The sequence below is a fragment of the Dryobates pubescens genome, chromosome 2 (genome assembly GCF_014839835.1).
Source record: "Dryobates pubescens isolate bDryPub1 chromosome 2, bDryPub1.pri, whole genome shotgun sequence".
Classification (NCBI taxonomy): domain Eukaryota; kingdom Metazoa; phylum Chordata; class Aves; order Piciformes; family Picidae; genus Dryobates; species Dryobates pubescens.
The window spans coordinates 17,620,936-17,639,271 of NC_071613.1; the positions used below are offsets into that span (position 1 = coordinate 17,620,936).

Below are 18,336 nucleotides of genomic sequence, written 5' to 3' on the forward strand. Positions count from 1 at the left end.
TCAAGTGAGAAATGAGGCCTGAGGAAGACTATTTCACAGATCTGTGAACCCAGGAATGAAGTGAGAATTAGACTTTAAATAATATGCACAGTGTTAGGAGCTGGGCCTGGCTTTGGGCTTTATTGATTTGTCTATTGCACTTTCTTTTTTCCCCACTGGATCAGGGGTGGGAAAGTGAAACAGAACTTAACTTATGCAAAGGGTTTCAGAGGAATCCTGAGGGTATATCCCCAGCCTAGCAGTTGTCCTCTTCTCTAGGTAGCAATGTGGCCTTTAAAGCAAACTCGGTGTTGGTTCATCAGTGAGTAACAATGAAGGATGTTTCTACATGCCTGCTCACTCTGGGGCCTGAAGACAGAAGATGACATGCAGCTCTCTCAGTGGCCTGCAGGAGCATGGCATGTATGATCAGAGAGTCACAGACTGGTAGGGCTTGGAAGGGACCTCTGGAGATCACAGGATCCATCCAGAATCACATATCATCCAGTCCAATCTTGACTCAGCACTGAACTGCCAGGTCCACAGGCTGCTGGAACACCCCCAGGGATGGTGACTCCACCACTGCCCTGGGCAGACCATTCCAAGGTTTGAGAACCCTCTCTGTGAGGAAATATTTCCTAGCATCCATCCTGAACCTCCACTGCAGTCATTTCCTCTGCTCCAGTCTCTTGCCACCAAGGAGCAGAGGCTGTCCCCTCCTCACTCCAACCTCCCTTCAGGGAGCTGTAGAGAGCAAGGAGGTCTCCCTCAGCCTCCTCTTCTGCAGCCTGAACACCCCCAGCTCCCTCAGACCCTCTTTGAGGGCCATGTGCTCCAGACCCTTCATCAGCCTCATTGCCTTTCTCTGGACACACTCCAGACCCTTGATGTGCACAACCCCTGCCACAGCAGGATCACCCAGGGCAGGTCACACAGGAACACATCCAGGTGGGGTTGGAAAGGCTCCAGAGAAGGAGACTCCACAACCTCTCTGGGCAGCCTGCTCCAGGGCTCCAGCACCCTCACAGGAAAGAAGATTTTCCTCATGTTGAGATGGAACTTCCTGGGTTCCATCTTATACCTGTGGTTGTCCTGTCACTGGGCACCACCAAAAAGACACTGGTCCCTTCTTCTTGACACCCACCCCTCAGATATTGATAGCCATTGATCAGTTCCCTCTTAGCCTTCTCTTCTCCAGAATAAACAGCCCCAGGGCTCTCAGTGTCTCTTCACAGGGGAGCTGTTCAAGTCCCCTAAGCATCCTCTCAGCTCTCTGTTGGCCTTGCTCCAGTAGTTCCCTGTCTCTTTTGAATTGGGAAGTCCACAACTGGACACAGTATTCCAGGTGTGGTCTCAGCAGGGCAGAGTAAAGGGGCAGGAGAACCTCCCTAGGTCTGCTGGACAGCCTTTTCTTGGTGCCCCCTGGGATACCATTGCCCTCTTGGCCACAAGGGCACATTGCTGCAGTGTGTTGTGTTTCACAGTATAGGATGCTCTGGCATTTCCCTTAGAGGACCTCAGTGTCTGACATGGCCCTGGTGCCAAAACCCTGGGTTCTCCTCAGTTGGATTTGGAGTTTCCTGCTCCACTCTGCTGTTCCTGAATGTTTCCTGTGCTTGAGAGATGAGGGAGCAGTGAGAATGTGATGTGGGAGTCCCTGAAGCAGGCAGTGCAAAGGCTGTGTGCTGTGTGAGCTTGGGCTCTGCCTTTGGTGTGGAGCTGTGAAAGGGAGAGTGAGATAGAACAATAGAACAATAGAACAAACCAGGTTGGAAGAGACCTTCAAGATCATCGTGTCCAACCCATCAACCAATCCAACACCACCTAAACAACTAACCCATGGCACCAAGCTCCCCATCAAGTCTTCTCCTGAACACCTCCAGTGATGGTGACTCCACCACCTCCCCAGGCAGCCAATTCCAATGGGCAATCACTCTGTGCAGAACTTCTTCCTCACATCCAACCTAAACCTCCCCTGGCACAGCTTGAGACTGTGTCCTCTTGTTCTGGTGCTGGCTGCCTGGGAGAAGAGACCAACCTCCGCCTGTCTACAGCCTCCCTTCAGGTAGTTGTAGAGAGCAATAAGGTCACCCCTGAGCCTCCTCTTCTGCAGGCTAAGCAACCCCAGCTCCCTCAGCCTCTCCTCACAGGGCTGTGTTCCAAACCCCTCCCCAGCTTTGTTGCCCTTCTCTGGACTCGTTCCAGCATCTCAACCTCCTTCCTAAACTGAGGGGCCCAGAACTGGACACAGTACTCGAGGTGCGGCCTAACCAGTGCAGTGTACAGGGGCACAATGACCTCCCTGCTCCTGCTGGCCACACTGTTCCTGATGCAGGCCAGGATGCCATTGGCCCTCTTGGCTGCCTGGGCACACTGCAGGCTCATGTTCAGCCTACCGTCGACCAGCACCCCCAGGTCCCTCTCTACCTGACTGCTCTCCAGGCACTCTGACCCCAGCCTGTAGCACTGCATGGGGTTGATTGTGGCCAATGTGCAGAACCCGGCACTTGGATGTGTTCAATCTCATGCCGTTGGACTCTGCCCATCTGCCCAGCCTGTCCAGGTCCCTCTGCAGAGCCTCTCTACCCTCCAGCAGATCAACTCCTGCCCCCAGCTTGGTGTCGTCAGCAAATTTACTGATGATGGACTCGATGCCCTCGTCCAGATCATCAATAAAGATGTTAAAGAGCATGGGGCCCAGCACTGATCCCTGGGGCACACCACTAGTGACTGGCTGCCAGCTGGATGTGGCACCATTCACCACCACTCTCTGGGCTCGGCCCTCCAGCCAGTTCCTAACCCATCTCAGTGTGCTCCCATCCAAGCCATGGGCTGACAGCTTGGCCAGGAGTTTGCTATGGGGAACGGTGTCAAAGGCCTTGCTGCAGTCCAGGCAGACTCCATCCACAGCCTGCCCCACATCCACCAGGCAGTCACCTGGGCATGGAAGGAGATCAGGTTGGTCAGGCAGGACCTGCCCTTCCTAAACCCATGCTGGCTGGGTCTGATCCCTTGGCCACCCTGTAAGTGTTGTGTGATTGCACTCAGGATGACCTGTTCCATAATCTTGCCTGGCACTGAGGTCAGGCTGACAGGTCTATAATTCCCTGGCTCATCCAACCGGCCCTTCTTGTGGATGGGCACAACGTTGGCCAGCCTCCAGTCCTCTGGGACCTCTCCAGTGAGCCAGGACTGCTGGAAAAAGATCCCTTTCCTTCCACAGAAAAGATTTCAAATGGATCATTTCTGATGCCCAGCTTTGATGAGGCTGCTTACCAGCCTGGACGTGTTTGCACACAGCAGCCTCTCCTCATTTCCATTCAATCACAGTCACCAAACAAGCCTGGCTGAGACTAGCTGAAGACATAAACTTCATTTTCATCTCATTAGGCCACCTGGAAGCCACGCTCAGTGAGCAGTCCTGACGTCAATGGGCTCTCTATTCCATTAAAATGCTAATTTCATGGCTTCAATTCCCTTTGTGCAACTGTGCTGCTGCAGGACAGGGGATGCAGATTTCTTCTGAGGCAGACAGAGCTGCATGCCACATTCCATTTTTAGTGCCTTGGGTCCCTTTGGAGCTCTCTCTTCTTCTTCTTTTTTTTTCCTTTTTGGTATTTTTAGCCTTTCCTATTTTTACAAACTGCTATGAAAAGATGATCACCATGACAACCCCAAAGTAAATATTTCCTTAAAGCAGCCCTTGGAGAATGTGTGCTTAAGAGCCAGGAATGCAAGGCATCCTGCTTTGGGTGCTGTTCTGCTCTGCTGTTCCTTTTCTGCAGTATCCAGACCCAAGGCAGGTGGTGTGACTGCCTCACACTTCCAGCCAGCAGAGCAGAGATTCAGGGATGCTCAGATTGCATCAGCTTGGAAGGGACCCTCAAAGGTCACCCTGTCCAAGCCCCCTGCACTCACTCCAACCAGAACAGGCTGCCCTGGGACACAGCAAGGCTGATCTTGAATGGCTCCAGGGACAGGGCCTCCACCACCTCCCTGGGCAACCTGTTCCAGTGTTCCACTACCCTCCTGGTGCAGAACTTGTTCCAACAAGAACATCCAATCTCAATCTGCTCTGCTCTAGTTTGAAGCCACTGCCTCTCTTCCTATCGCTGCAGGCCTTTGCAAGCAGTCTCTCTCCAGCCTTCTTGTAAGCCCCTTTCAGTACTGGAAGGTCTCCCTGGAGCCTCCTCTTCTCCAGGCTGAACAGCCCCAGCTCAGGGTGAGGCTGGACAGGGCTCTGGGCAACCTGACCTAGCTTAGGATGTCCCTGCTGACTGCAGAGGGGGTTGGACTATGAGCTTTGGAGCTCCCTTCCAACCCAGACCATTCTGTGATGCTGTGATGCTGCCCACTTCCCTTCCACAGCAGCTGGGAGGGTTCCTGTGTGACGTTTCCCTGAGGATCCAGTGGCTCTCAGACCCTTCAGCTTTGTGGCTGCTTTCCACCAGAGCACCCCCACCAAGTAGCTGCGGCAGGGTCGGGAGCCTGATCCCAGGTCGTTAGCGGAGAAAGGAGCTGGGTAATTATTACCCTGTGTGGCAGAGGGAACCACAGGCTGCAGGAGGGATGGCAGTGCTTTGTCTGACGGAGATGTCGCTGTCTTTCATCAGCGGATGGTAATCATCCTGGAAGCTGTGCCTGCCTCTCCCTCTGCTTTTCCACTGTTGTGTTTTGTTTAACTCTCCCTAATGAGCCCGGCGCAAAGCAATTGTTCTCCATAAATCACCCGCACTACAAAGCAGTATATCACAATTAGGCTGCCATTATGCTTTAATTAGCCATTCCCTTATTAAATTGATGTCTTTGGCTTCTTCCAGGTCTCAGCCTAATCCCCAGACAGATTCCTCTTTGTGGATAAATATTAGTCAGTCGTAATTAAAGAGGGTTCTCTGGAGCTGCGGCTCTTCGTTAATTCCCTTGCTGCCTCAGACTGCTCCCCCAAGTGCTGGGCTGTGAAATGTGATGAGCTTTGTCCACTGCCTGCTTCATGGCCTGCTGGAAACTGGTTTAGCACCAGGGGACTGGCAACTGTGAGCTCCCCTGGGGGCGCAGGCAGCGGCGGGCTGGTGATGCCTGTTAGGGGATGGAGCTCCCCGGAGTGCAGGGATGGGCAGGGGAGGGGAGCCACAGAGTGGGTTGGGGTGGAAGGCAACTTAAAGGTCATCCAGTTCCAAGCCCCCTGCCATGGGCAGGGACACCTCCCACCAGCACAGGTTGCTCCAGGCCTCATCCAGCCTGGCCTTGAGCACCTCCAGGGCGGGAGCATCCCTGACCTCCCTGGGCAGCCTGTGCCAGTCTCTCACCACCCTCACCATAAAGAATTTCTTCCTAATCTCCAGCCTACATCTGCCCTCCTCAGGCCTCAATCCCTTTCCTCTTTCCTATCACTGGAAGCCCTTGTAAAAAGTCCCTTCTCAGCTTTCCCATCACCCCCGTTCAGGTATTGGAAGGCCACTATAAGGTCTCCCTGGAGCCTTCTCTGCTCCAGTCTGAGCAAGGAAGAACCCAGGGAATTGAATTGGTAGTGTCAGAGTGGAATAGCAGAGGATTAAGGGGGATCTAGAGGGGTTAGAGTAAAGAATGAAAGATTAAAATACATTGGCTCTCTTTTGTTGACTGTTTCATGGCTGAGGCTTTGCTGCTTCATGGAACTCTCAGTGCTCCTCTGCCCCAGACTGGTTTCACTCAGCCAGGTGTAGAGAGAAGAGCTGGTTTCCATGTGAATATGCCTCAGCTGTGAGTTCAGGTAATGAAACAGACATTCCTGGCAAAAATTCCTCTGCTCACAGAATGGGAGGGGTTGGAAGGGACCTCTGGAGATCATCCAGCCCAACCCCTTTGCCAGAGCAGGATCACCTAGGGCAGGCCCACACAGGAACACAGCCAGGTGGGGTTTGAAAGTCTCCAGAGAATGGCAGAGTGTGAAATTAGTTCAAAGCAAAATCCTTGTCCCTGGTTTAAAATAAGGAGGAGCCCCTATTATAGGATCTGGACATGCTGGGAGAGAAGGGCCATGAGGATGATCAGATGGAGACAGGCTGAGAGTTGGGGCTGTGCAGGCTGGGGAAGAGAAGGCTCTGAAGAGATCTTATTGTGGCCTTGCAGTATCTGAAGAGGGCTACAGGAAAGCTGGGCAGGGACTTTTGAGGGTGTCAGGGAGGGACAGGACTGGGGGGGATGGAGCAAAACTAGAAGTGGGGAGATTCAGATTGGATGTGAGGAAGAAGTTGTTCCCCATGAGGGTGGTGAGAGCCTGGCACAGATTGCCCAGGGAGGTGGTGGAAGCCTCCTGCCTGGAGGTGTTTGCAGCCAGGCTGGAGGTGGCTGTGAGCAACCTGCTGCAGTGTGAGGTGTCCCTGCCCATGGCAGGGGTTGGAGCTGGCTGAGCCTTGGGGTCCCTTCCAGCCCTGACAGTTCTGTGACTCTATGAAGCTGTGGCTTTGTTGTCTGTGTTCATCAGAAGGAAGTGTTCTGTGTGCTGCATCCATCCCTTCCTGCCAGGCTGCTGTTGCTGCTGCCCTGCATTCCTCTTGCTTTGTGGGCAGAAGTGCAAGCAAACCACTGTGACCAAGAATGGCAGCAGCAGGACTCAGCCAGGCCTGAAACAGCAGAGATGGGCTGGGGGCATCTGTGGAAGCACTCCATCCCAGTGTCTGAGGTGGCTGCTAGCAGGGCTTTTCTCAGCATCTGTGGCTGTGGTGCACAGGAGGTTTGCATTTAGCTCTTTTGGTTTGGTATGAGCTGCATGCATCTCATTGCCATGCACCAGGACATCAGGGGTGGCTCTCATGAGGATCCACACTCACTTTTTACAGAGTCCCATGGAAGAGACAAGGGGTGATGAGGACAAGTGACTTGAAAGGCAGCGAGGCTGGGGAGGGGTCTGGGGCACAGCCCTGGGAGGAGAGGCTGAGGGAGCTGGGGTTGCTTAGCCTGCAGAAGAGGAGGCTCAGGGGAGACCTTCTTGCTCTCTGCAACTCCCTGAAGGGAGGTTGTAGCCAGCTGGGGGTTGGTCTCTTCTCCCAGGCACCCAGCACCAGAACAAGAGGACACAGTCTCAAGCTGTGCCAGGGGAGGTTTAGGCTGGACATGAGGAGAAAGTTCTTCCCAGCAAGAGAGATTGGCCATGGGAATGTGCTGCCCAGGGAGGTGGTGGAGTCCCCATCCCTGGAGGTGTTTAAGAAAAGCCTGGATGAGGCACTTGGAGCCATGGTTTGGTTGTCAGGAGGGGTTAGGGATTAGGACATAGGTTGGATTTGATGATCTCTGAGGTCTTTTCCAACCTGCTTGATTCTGTGATCCTGCTGGGGAGACTCCCATTGGACTCCCGAAGGAAATGTTTCCCCAGGAGAGCAGTTGGACACTGGAATCCTCTCCCAAGGGAAGCAGTGGGTTCCCCTAGACTGGGCAGCTTTCAGATTCAGCTTGACAGGCTGCTGGCCCAGCTCAGCTGCACCATCACCTAGCAAGGTTGAACCAGATGGTCCTTCGGGTCCCTTCCACGCTGGCATCCTGTGGTTCTGTATTTGCCATCCTGCTGCTCTCCAAGCTTTGGACACCTCTTCAGTTTCCTCTCACGTCTCCCCAGTGCAGTGCTGCTGGGTGCATGCCCCCAGCCCATCTTTTGTACTGCAATCTGGCTGACCAGGTTGCTCCTGCTGGGGCTGCTGAAGCCTGCCCGCAGCGGGAGTGCTGCCTGGGAGGGTTTGAGGGCAGTGTCAGGTCACTAGGCAGCTAAAGAGTACTCTCTAGTGGTTGGCTTTGGGTAGTGACAAGAACAGATAGCAAAGTGCTCTGTATTAACATGAGGTTACTTAACCATAGCAATTAAGGAAGGAAAACCAAGAGTAGGGTGAGCTTCCTGTCTGAATTGTGGGACAAATGCAGATGTGATGCCCTGGAAGCCAAGAACAACAGCTCTTCATCCTTTATGGACTTGCTGCCACTGCTGCAATACAGCACTGCAGGGTGCTCTGCTGTCCATAGCATCCTCACACAATCACAGGATGGCAGGGCTTGGAGGGGACCTCTAGTCCAACCCCTTTGCCAGAGCAGGGTCACCCAGGGCAGGTCACACAGGAACACATCCAGGTGGGGTTGGAAAGGCTCCAGAGAAGGAGACTGCACAGCCCCTCTGGGCAGCCTGCTCCAGGGCTCAGCACCCTCACTGTGAAGAAGTTCTTCCTTATGTTGAGGTGGAACTTCCTGTGCTGCTGTTTGTGTCCACTGCCCCTTGTCCTATCCCTGGGCACCACAGAAAAGTGCCTGGCCCCTTCTTGGCACCCACCCTTCAGGCATTGCTGAGCAGTGATCAGATCCCCTCTCACATCCTTCTCCAGGAAAAACAGCCATAGGTTTTTAGCCTCCTCTTGTAAGAGAGATGTTCCAGGCCCTTATGTGAGGGCTGGTGGAAGCCCATGGTGTTTCTGAGGAGAAAGGATGCACTTTGACCTGTTGATTAGCAAGAGAGAACGGAGCTGGGCTTGTTCAGCCTGGAAAAGAGGAGGCTGCAGGGAGATCTAACAGCAGCTGTCCAGCTCCTGAACAGGGCTAGAAGGAGGATGGAGAGAGACACTTTCCAAAGGCCTGCAGTGACAGGATGAGGGACAGTGGCTTCAGACTAGAGAGGAGCAGATCGAGATAGGATGTTGGGACCAGGCTGTGCACCATGAGGGTGGTGGAGCACTGCAGAGTCCACAGCAGTGTGTCAGTGCCTGGCTCTTGTGTGAAATATTATTGATGCTTTTTTTCCCCTGCATGGAGCAGTGGTGTGCTCTAGAAACAAAACTTCCTCCTTCCTGGTGGGCACCATGCCTATGAAAGCCAAATGTCACAGGTGTATGTAGAGCAGGCCTGTGGCCTGGAAGGCTGGGAGAGAGCAATCTGCAGGCAGGGGAGGAAACCTGGCTTCTTCATCTGGATTTTGTCTGAGCTCTAACTTTGGGAAGGAGAGAGTAAAGAGTGGTGAGTCAGTTATGCCTGCTCACCCTTAGTGACTGAAAAGAACTTGTTACCCCAACCCTTTTATCCCTTGGCTCCTATTCTTGTGTTTTATTTGTACCTCCAGCAGCTTTTGCTTTGCAGCTGGAAAATAACCCTTCAGAGACAGGAAGGCAGGACCAAAGGCAACAGCCCCAGGGGACAACTGGGTCAGCATGTTCTCCATCTGATGGTTGGGTCCCCTCTATTCCCTGCACACCCTTCCCCTGTCTTGCCAGAGAGTCCTGTTTCAAATGAGCAAATGTGGTTCCTGAGGTCATTGCTGGGTTTGTGTTCACCCAGGAGCCTCACAGTGCACATTGGGTTCCTGAAGCCATTGCTGGGTTTGTGTTCACCCAGGAGCCTCACAGTGCACATTGGGTTCCTGAAGCCATTGCTGGGTTTGTGCTCACCCAGGAGCCACAGAGTGCACATTGGGTTCCTGAAGTCATCACTTGGTTTGTGCTGACCAAGGAGCCACACAGGGCAGCCTTGGTTCCTCAAGTCATGACTTGGTTTGTAGTGTTCCAGATGAGCTGGCAGTGGCCTCCTCTGCACTTGTTCCAACTGTCCCATGTCCTTCTTGTGCTGAGGGCCCCAGAGCTGGACCCCAAGTGGGGTCTCACAAGAGCAGAGTAGGGGAAGAGAATCACCATGTCCTGCTATCATTGTGCCAGCCAGGCTGCAGGTACCGTGTAGGGGTTCCCAATTGTCCTCTGCTCCTCTCTTTGGGACACAGATACATTTTCTTCCTGCAAGGGAGCAGAAAGCAGCTAAGGATGTCCCTGCCCCAGACTCCTACCCTCAAGGACAAGAGGTGTGGTTTCCTTCGCCCCCCCCTGCCAGCAGGTGGAAGGTCTTCCTTCCGTGTCAGGAGGCAGTGGAAGGTTGGCTGGCAAGAGGAGGGCGCTGGTGTGCAGGAGCATTCTTCTGTTGATGGAGGCCACCACTCTCACTCTGCCTTTCCTTTTGTTTGCTTGCAGCACTTAACCCCAAAGAGGTTTCCAGCACCTCCCGAGGTGGCAGTGATTTAGATTATCCCTAGCTGATGTCCCTGCTTTTAGAGAGGGTTGCCTGAAGCTTTAAATCTTCACACAGGATGAGACTTCCCAGGAGCAGCTGTAAATCCTTGGAAGCTGCCTCTGCCTGCTGCTGTGTTCTTCAAGGAAAAGTGACTCAACCCTCAGAAGCCAAGGCAGTTGTCTTGCCCAGTCAGCAGTTTGAGGTGGCTTTGCTTTTCATGCCCCAACACATACCTTGTGCTTCAGAGCTAGTGTATGATGCTTGGGAAATAGGCACAGACACGGGCTCCAGGCACAAACCCAGGCTGGGTGCAGAGCGGGTTGAGAGTAGCCCTGAATAGAGACTCATGGGTGTTGGTGGATGAGAAGCTGCCCAGGAGCCAGCAGTGCCCTCCTGCAGCCCTCCTGCAGCTGTGTGCCAGTAGGGCAAGAGAGGGGATTCTGCCCCTGGGCTCTGCTCTGCTGAGACCCCGCCTCAAATGCTGGTGGGGCATCCATGAGCTCCCTGGGCAACCTGCTCCAGTGTCTCACCACCCTCCCTGGAAAGAATTTGTTCCTAACCTCCAGTCAAAATCTGTTCTCTTCCATCTTCCATCCATGCCCTAAACTTCTGGCAGCTCTCACCAGGGGCACCTGCCCTGCAGTGTTCTCCTTGTGCATGTGTTTGGAAGAATCTGACAATGGGTTAGCCCTGCTTTTCACTCTCAGGCTGGGCTGCCTTTCCCCTCTGCTGTTGTGGTGCTACTGAATGCAGAATGAAAAGTGGTTTTCAGTTTACCTGGGACAGCTATGAGCTGAGGAAGAGGCTCATGGTTGGAAGGCTTTCTAGTAGCTGGTGAGATGAAAGGTTTGTCCATGCACATGCAAAGGAGGAGTGAAACACAAGACAGGGAAACCCCCAAAACCCAGAGGGAGAGACAGAGCCCCATGTCTAGACCCTCAGAGGGCTGTCAGGAGGGAGCCATTGGGTGGTGAGGCAGGGGTGGCACCCAGCACACTCCCATTGAGTCAGGGGCAGAAGTTCCTGTCCATCACCTTCCAGACTGGGGGACATTACTGCTTACAGGACTCTGGGACTCATTACAGGATGCCCAGGAGGTGTGTTTGGGGGTTGTACTATGAAGACAGCCTGGAGAAGAGAAGGCTCCAGGGAGACCTTAGAGCTGCATTTCAGTATCTGAAGGGGAGCTAAAGGCAGGCTGGGGAGGGACTGTTTAGGAGGGCTTGGAGTGATAGGACAAGGAGCAATGGTTTGAAACTGGAGCAGGGCAGAGTTAGGTTGGACATCAGGAGGAAGTTCTGCACCATGAGAGTGGTGAAACACTGGAACAGGTTGCCCAGGGCTGTGCTTGAGGCCCTGTCCCTGGAGACATTCAAGACCACACTGGATGTGTCCCTGGGCAGCCTGACCTGGTTGGAGCTGTCCCTGCTGAGTGCTGGAGGGGTTGGCCAAGATGACCTTCAAGGGTCCCTTCCAACCCAATGCAATCTGTGAATCTAACCATCCTCTCCCTTGGTTTCCTGTTTGTAATTCAGAAAGAGTGTATAGAAAGAGTAACTGCTCCTGCTCATCCAGCTTTCTTCAGGGGAACTAACTTAGAAGCCATGATGTAGCACAGACCTGGCATGAAGCCCTGCTGAAAGGTAGCTGGGGATGCTGCAGATCCATAGGAAAGGGCTAGAGGCTTCCTTGTTTCTGCTCAGGAGCTCATGGGCAGAAATGTGTCTGCTTGCTGAAGGGATCAGAGCAGCTGTGTCCTGCCAGCTCTGGGCTGCCCAGCTCAAGATGGACAGGGATCTGCTGCAGAGTCCAACAGAGGCTACCAGGATGCTGAAGGGACTGCAGCACTGCCTTGTGAGGAGAGGCTGAGAGCCCTGGGGCTGCTGAGTCTGTAGAGGAGAAGCCTGAGAGGGATCTGATCAATGTCTATCAATAGCTGAGGGCTGGGGGGCAGGAGGGAGGGGACAGGCTCTGCTCAGCTGCACCCTGGGATAGGCCAAGGGGCAATGGATGGAAACTCCAGCACAGGAGGTTCCAGCTCAGCATGAGGAGGAACTTCTGCCCTGGGAGGGTCCCAGAGCCCTGGAGCAGGCTGCCCAGAGAGGTTGTGGAGTCTCCTTCTCTGGAGCCTTTCCATCCCCACCTGGATGTGTTCCTGTGTGCCCTGTGTTGGAGTCTCTGCTCCTGCTCTGGCAGGGGGTTGGACTCCATGATCTTCAAAGGCCCCTTCCAGCCCCTGACATCCTGTGAGCCTTTCTCCAAACAAAATCTGAGGGCTGAGTTTTGCTCTGCTGGATCTCCTGGCAGCCATATGTAGCTCTTTAAAAATCCAAGGAACTTGCCACAAGACTGTCCCAGAGAGATCATTATAAGGCAGCTCTGGAAGGCTGAGAAGGGCTTTTTTTTCCCCCTTTCTTGTGATATTTAGAGTTGAACTTTAGATACATAATTCTGAACATGGCCTTTTAAAGTAACTTTCTATTCTGTCCCTGTCATTTTTAGAGCTGTAAAGGAGAGCCAAAATGCCAGGGCCAGGGAGGAAATTAAAAGGGGGGAGCAGAGCTACAGAGTAGGTTTTGATCATCTTTGCAAGAAGTGACATCATTCTGGGAGAACAAAAGTCTTCAGTCACTGGAGCTGGAGACAGCTTTTAGTCTCCAATTCCATTTTGCCCCAGGCCAGCCAGCCAAACACAAACAGCAGGATAAATCACTGCTGGCAGAACTTAGCAGTTATGCAACACCCAGTCCACCATGCACCTATTTTTAGCTGGGCTTTACACCAGCAGAACTGAGTGGATGGAATCTCAAAACTATGGCTGATCAGAGTGGGAGGAGGAAGAGGTGGTGGTGGTGAAGAGGATGGGCTGCACACCCCACTCAGAAACACCAACCTGCTTGCCAGAGCACTGGCTACATCAGGCATGGGAATGAAGAGTAGAGGGTTGGGTTTGTTCATCAGCATCCCCTTGGCTCTCCAATCTGCAGAGGCTCTCTCAGTGCATCACAGAAGCACAGAGTGTTAGGGGCTGGAAGGGACCTTGAGACATCAGCCAGTCCAACCCCCTGCCAGAGCAGGACCACCTAGAGCAGGTCACACAGGAACTCATCCAGGCAGGTCTTTGATATCTCCAGAGAGGGACCCTCCACAGCCCCCCTGGGCAGCCTGTGCCAGGGCTCTGTCACCCTCACAGGGAAAACATTTCCCTCCTGTTCCCATGGCACTTCCTCTGCCTCAGCTTCCACCACTGCCCCTTGTGCTGGCATTGGGCATCCCCCAGCAGAGCCTGGCTCCAGCCTCTGGGCACTCCCCCTGCACAGCTTTAGCAACAGCAAGGAGGTCACCCTCAGGCTCCTGCTGTCCAAGCTGAAGAGCCCTCAGCTCCCTCAGGCTCTCTGCAGGCATTTTCCCCAACTAGCTAAGCAGATGTGGTTTGCTTGAAGCTAGGCTGCACCAGGGATGCTGTGCCTTGTCTTTCCCAGATCTGGAGTGCAGTAAGCAGCAGCTCACTTCCTTACGGTGAAGCTGTACTGAAAGCACTCACTCCAGGAAGGACATTGAGGGGCTGGAGCATGTCCAGAGAAGGGCAACCAAGCTGGGGAAGGCTCTGGAGAACAGGGCTGGTGAGGAGCAGCTGAGGGAACTGAGGGGGTTTGGTCTGGAGAAGAGGAGGCTGAGGGGAGACCTCCTTGCTCTCTACAGCTCCCTGAAAGGAGGTTGGAGCCAGGTGGGGGCTGATCTCTGCTCCCTAGTATCAGGTGACAGAAGGAAAGAAAATGTCCTGAAGCGGCACCAGGGGAGGTTTAGGTTGGAGGTTAGGAAACATTTCTTTGCTGCAAGAGTGGTCAGGGATTGGCAGAGGCTGCCCAGGGAGGTGGTGGAGTCCCCATCCTGCATGGACATGGCACTTTGGGAGATGGTTTAATGCTCATGGCAGTGTTAGGGTGCTGGCTGTGCTTGCTGATCTTGGAGGGCTTTTCCAACCAGAACAGTTCTGTGTTTCTAAATTGTGTGAGCTGGAGCAGTCTGGAAAGCTCCCTGAGCTACAGAGATCCTCCTCCTCGTCTGAGAGATCCCCTGGATTTCAGGAGCTCCCCATATTTGGGCTGTGTTTCATGTTGTTTTCCCACTCTTCACCCAGTTAGGGCTTGGTGTGCTGCTTGCTCCAGATCAAACTGCCTTTATTTCCCCTCTCAGTGTTTGCAGGAGCATAACCTGAAGCTCTATTTCATTGGCTAAACACCATTCCAGCTTGCAGCACAAGTGTGAGCAGCTGAAGATCAGACTCATGTCCTGCTCCTTACCCAAGGCTAGATGCACATCTTCTCTCCTTTGCCTTTTACCCTCTTCCTCACTGGTGTAATTCTCCATCAGTTTGCACTGGGTACAGTTTTGGTCCCGAGGCTTTTTGCTCAGATTCAGAACAGATAATGACTGGGGGAGGTTTGGCCCTTCAGCCTTTAGAGACTCTAGCAGATAAAACACACTCTGCTCCCCCTCTGCTCTGCCCTGGCGAGGACTCATCTGGAGTGTTGTGCCCACTTCTGGGCTCCCCAGTTCCACAGGGAGAGGGAAGTAGAGGGAGGCCAAGGGAGGGCTCTGAGGATGATGAAGGCAGTGGAACATCTGTGTGATGAGGAGAGGCTGAGAGCCCAGGGGCTGCTCAGTCTGGACAAGAGAATGCTGAGAGGGCATCTGATGAATGTTTGCAAAGACCTTACAGGTGGGTGCCAGGAAGGTGCCAGTCTCCCTTCTGTGGTGCTCTGTGCTAGGATGAGGGGCAATGAACACAAACTGGAACCCAGGAAGTTCTGCCTCACCATGGGGAAAAACTTTAGTGAGAGGGTGCTGGGGCCCTGGAGCAGGCTGCCCAGAGAGGTTGTGGAGTCTCCTCCGATGGAAACATTCAAAACCCGCCTGGATGTGCTCCTGTGTGACCTGCCCTGGGTGGCTCTGTTTTGGCAGGGGGGGTGGACTGGATGACCTCCAGAGGTGCTCCAACCCCTACCACTCTGTGACTGTGATGTGTCCTGGGGGGTCCTGCAGCAGCTGGGAGCGTTGTCAGTCGCGCACCGGAGCGTTGCACGCTCTGTACTGATCCCTTTCTCCCCCAACCCTTTCTCACAGGTGACAATCTCGATGCTATCCACGACATAACTGTGGCGTACCCCCAAAACATTCCTCAGACAGAGAAGCACCTTCTGAATGGCAACTTCCCAAAGGAGATTCACTTCCACGTCCAGAGGTACCCCATAGAGGCGGTGCCCACTTCGAAGGAGGAGCTGCAGCTGTGGTGCCGCCAGCGCTGGCAAGAGAAGGAGGAAAGACTCCGACGCTTCTATGAGGGTGGAGAGCGCTTCAGTGCAACGGGGCAGAGCGTTGTCCCACCCTGCAAATCTGAGCTCAGGGTCTTCATGGTGAAGTGCATCTCCCTGCTGTACTGGACAGTGTTCCCCCTGGGCATGCTGGCTCTGCTGTACCTCTCCAGCCTGGCCCGGTGGTATTTCGCGGCCATGATCGTCTTCTTCGTCGCGCAGCAGAAGCTGTTTGGGGGGCTGGAGCTGATCGAGCTGGCCTGCCACAGCTACTTCAAAAAGCAGCAGGAGCTCCGTGGCACCACAATAAAAACCAAGTAGTGGGGGGTGGGGGGGTGGGGGGAGAAAGCTGTAAAGCTGAGCGGATGGGAGGCGTCCTGCCGGTGTTACGCACAGGGGAGAATTCCTTCTGTTCAGTTCTGTTCTGCTCTGTTCTGTTCTGCTCTGCATGAGAGTTGTCTTTTCTGTCACTTGGTTTCTGGGAATGAGAGAGGGAAATGGTAGCTCCTGCTGCAGGTGAAGATGGTGACTTCTCTTCCTCTCTGAATGTAATGCCAACACTGCTCTTTGCAAGGCAGCCAGTGACTGCATCCTGCTGTCATTACGTGCTGAACCCACGGACAATCGTTGGGGATGTTAAGGAGTGCGGCGTGCACTGAACTCCCCCTGCAGGAGCCCAGGCTGGGACAGACAGGTGGATGGTGTCTGCAGCAGTGTGGGGAGTAAAAGCATAGGACTGGGAAAGCTGGAGTGTTTCACTGTGCTTTGGTGGGAGCTGGAGGAGAGGTTTTTCTGTTTCTTCTTTCTGTGAGGCAAGGCTGAGGGCCTGCAGGGACAGGACCAGGGGCAATGGCTTCAAACTAGAGAAGAGCAGAGTTAGGCTGGATATCAGGAAGAAGCTCTTCATTAGGAGGGGAACTGGAACAGGTTGCCCAGGGAGGTGGTTGAGGTCCCTTCCCTGGAGATATTCAAGGTGAGGCTCAAGGAAGCCCTGGGCAGCCTGATCTAGTTGGGGATGTCCCTGCTGAGTGTGGGAAGGTTGGAGGTCCCCTCTGGTCTGGACCATTCTGTGGTTCTATGAGCTGGGTCTCTGTGGCCTGGAGAAGAGGACCTGAGGGCTGACCTCATCCATGTTCATAAAGATGTGAAGGGTAAGAGTCAGGAGGACAGAGTCAGGCTCTGCCAACGATAGGCCAAGGGGCAGTGGGTGCAAGCTGGAGCAGAGGAGCTTCCACGTGAACAGAAGGAAAAACTTTTTCACTGTGAGGGTGGCAGAGCCCTGGAGCAGGTTGCCCAGAGAGGCTGTGGAATCTCCTACTCTGGAGCCTTTGCAGACCCACCTGGGTGTGCTCCTGTGAGACCTGCCCTGGGTGATCCTGATCTGGCAGGGGGTTGGACTGGGTGATCTTTTGAGGTCCCTTCCAGCCCCTAGCATCCTGTGACTTCAAGAATTCAGACTTCTTTTAAAACAATCCTATTTTCACATCAGCTTTCCCAAACACTGCTGCACCTGGCCTGGTCACCCTGAGTGATTTTTAAGCCTTGCAGTCTTGTGCTGCAGTACAGAAAGCAGTGCTGGTTCTGCCTCCATTTAAGTCATAGCTGATTAGCTAATAGACCTCTGCAGCTAAGTTTTGATTTCTCACTGTTTCACACTGGTCTGGTCTTCCTGATGACTTATGGGAGATTCATTGGTGAAGGGCTTTTGAGGGTGTCAGGGAGGGATAGGACTAGGGGGGATGGAGCACAACTGGAAGTGGGGAGATTGAGATTGGATGTAAGGAAGAAGTTGTTCCCCAGGAGGGTGGTGAGAGCCTGGCACAGGTTGCCCAGGGAGGTGGTGGAAGCCTCCTGCCTGGAGGTGTTTGCAGCCAGGCTGGATGTGGCTGTGAGCAACCTGCTGCAGTGTGAGGTGTCCCTGCCCATGGCAGGGGTTGGAGCTGGCTGAGCCTTGAGGTCCCTTCCAGCCCTGACACCTCTGTGACTGTGATTCATTGCTGCTGCGGTGCACAGAGCTGGGGGTAGAGGAGCTGGCTTCTTCTCATTAGTGGGGTTTGAGCTCCTAGAGGCAAGAATCAGTCTGTGAGCAGCTGGCAGATGCTTTGCAGCAAGGTCTCCTTGTAGCCATGATGTGATTGCAAACTTTGTCTTTACTTTTTCACAGTGGGCAAGGTATCTCTGGGGTTTGTTTGGGGCTGTTTTAAGCATTTCTTTTGGTTTTCATGTGGCTTCATTAGGCCTTTCAAGTGTCCCTCTAGATAGCAGGGAGGCTGCTTGTTCTGTGCTCATCAGCCAGACCTGTTGCCAAGCAGCTGAGGCAGTGGTTGTCTCCTCACAGGGGTGCAAGGAGTGGGTTTGAGGCTGAGCACAGCACAAGGAAAGGGAGCTGCTGGGGTGACATCATTGCTTCTCCAAGCTCCTTTGCAGGTTTGGGGGGGCTCCCATTGCCACACTTCCCCCTCACCTCATGACTTCCAGAAAACACAAAAGGCTTAAACTCAAGGCAAGCACTTTCCAGTGCATTCTTTGGTGTGTGCAGTGAAAGTAGCATTGCTGCTGACACAGTGAAAGGCACAAACCTTGCCAGCACCTGGGAGACACTTCATGGAATCACAAAATCAACCAGCTTGGAAAAGACCTCAGAGATCATCAAGTCCAACCTGTCACCTAATCCCTAACACCTCCTGACAACCAAACCATGGCTCCAAGTGCCACATCCAAGCCTTTCTTGAACACCTCCAGGGATGGGGACTCTTCAGGGTAGGTTTGTTTTATTCAGCCTCAAAAAAGTTAGAGCACTTGGTCAGCTCTATTGCTGCAAAACCTTCCTGACCTCCTGACAGTATCTGCAGGGGGCTACAAGAAAGCTGGGGAGGGACTTCTGAGGGTGTCAGGGAGGGATAGGACTGGGGGGGGATGGAACAAAACTAGAAGTTGGGAGATTCAGATTGGATGTGAGGAAGAAGTTGTTCTCCATGAGGGTGGTGAGAGCCTGGCACAGGCTGCCCAGGGAGGTGGTGGAAGCCTCATCCCTGGA

General features: G+C 53.7%; 1 protein-coding gene across 1 annotated transcript in view; it reads left to right on the top strand.

Moving 5' to 3' along the window:
* The window catches only part of LCLAT1 (lysocardiolipin acyltransferase 1), a 123,039-nt gene extending 107,419 nt beyond the window's left edge, over positions 1–15,620 (top strand). The window contains exon 6 of the mRNA XM_054171270.1: positions 15,112–15,620. Coding sequence (XP_054027245.1) covers positions 15,112–15,620 — 509 coding nt within the window. The remainder of the gene's footprint in view (positions 1–15,111) is intronic.
* Positions 15,621–18,336: the final 2,716 nt, after the last annotated feature.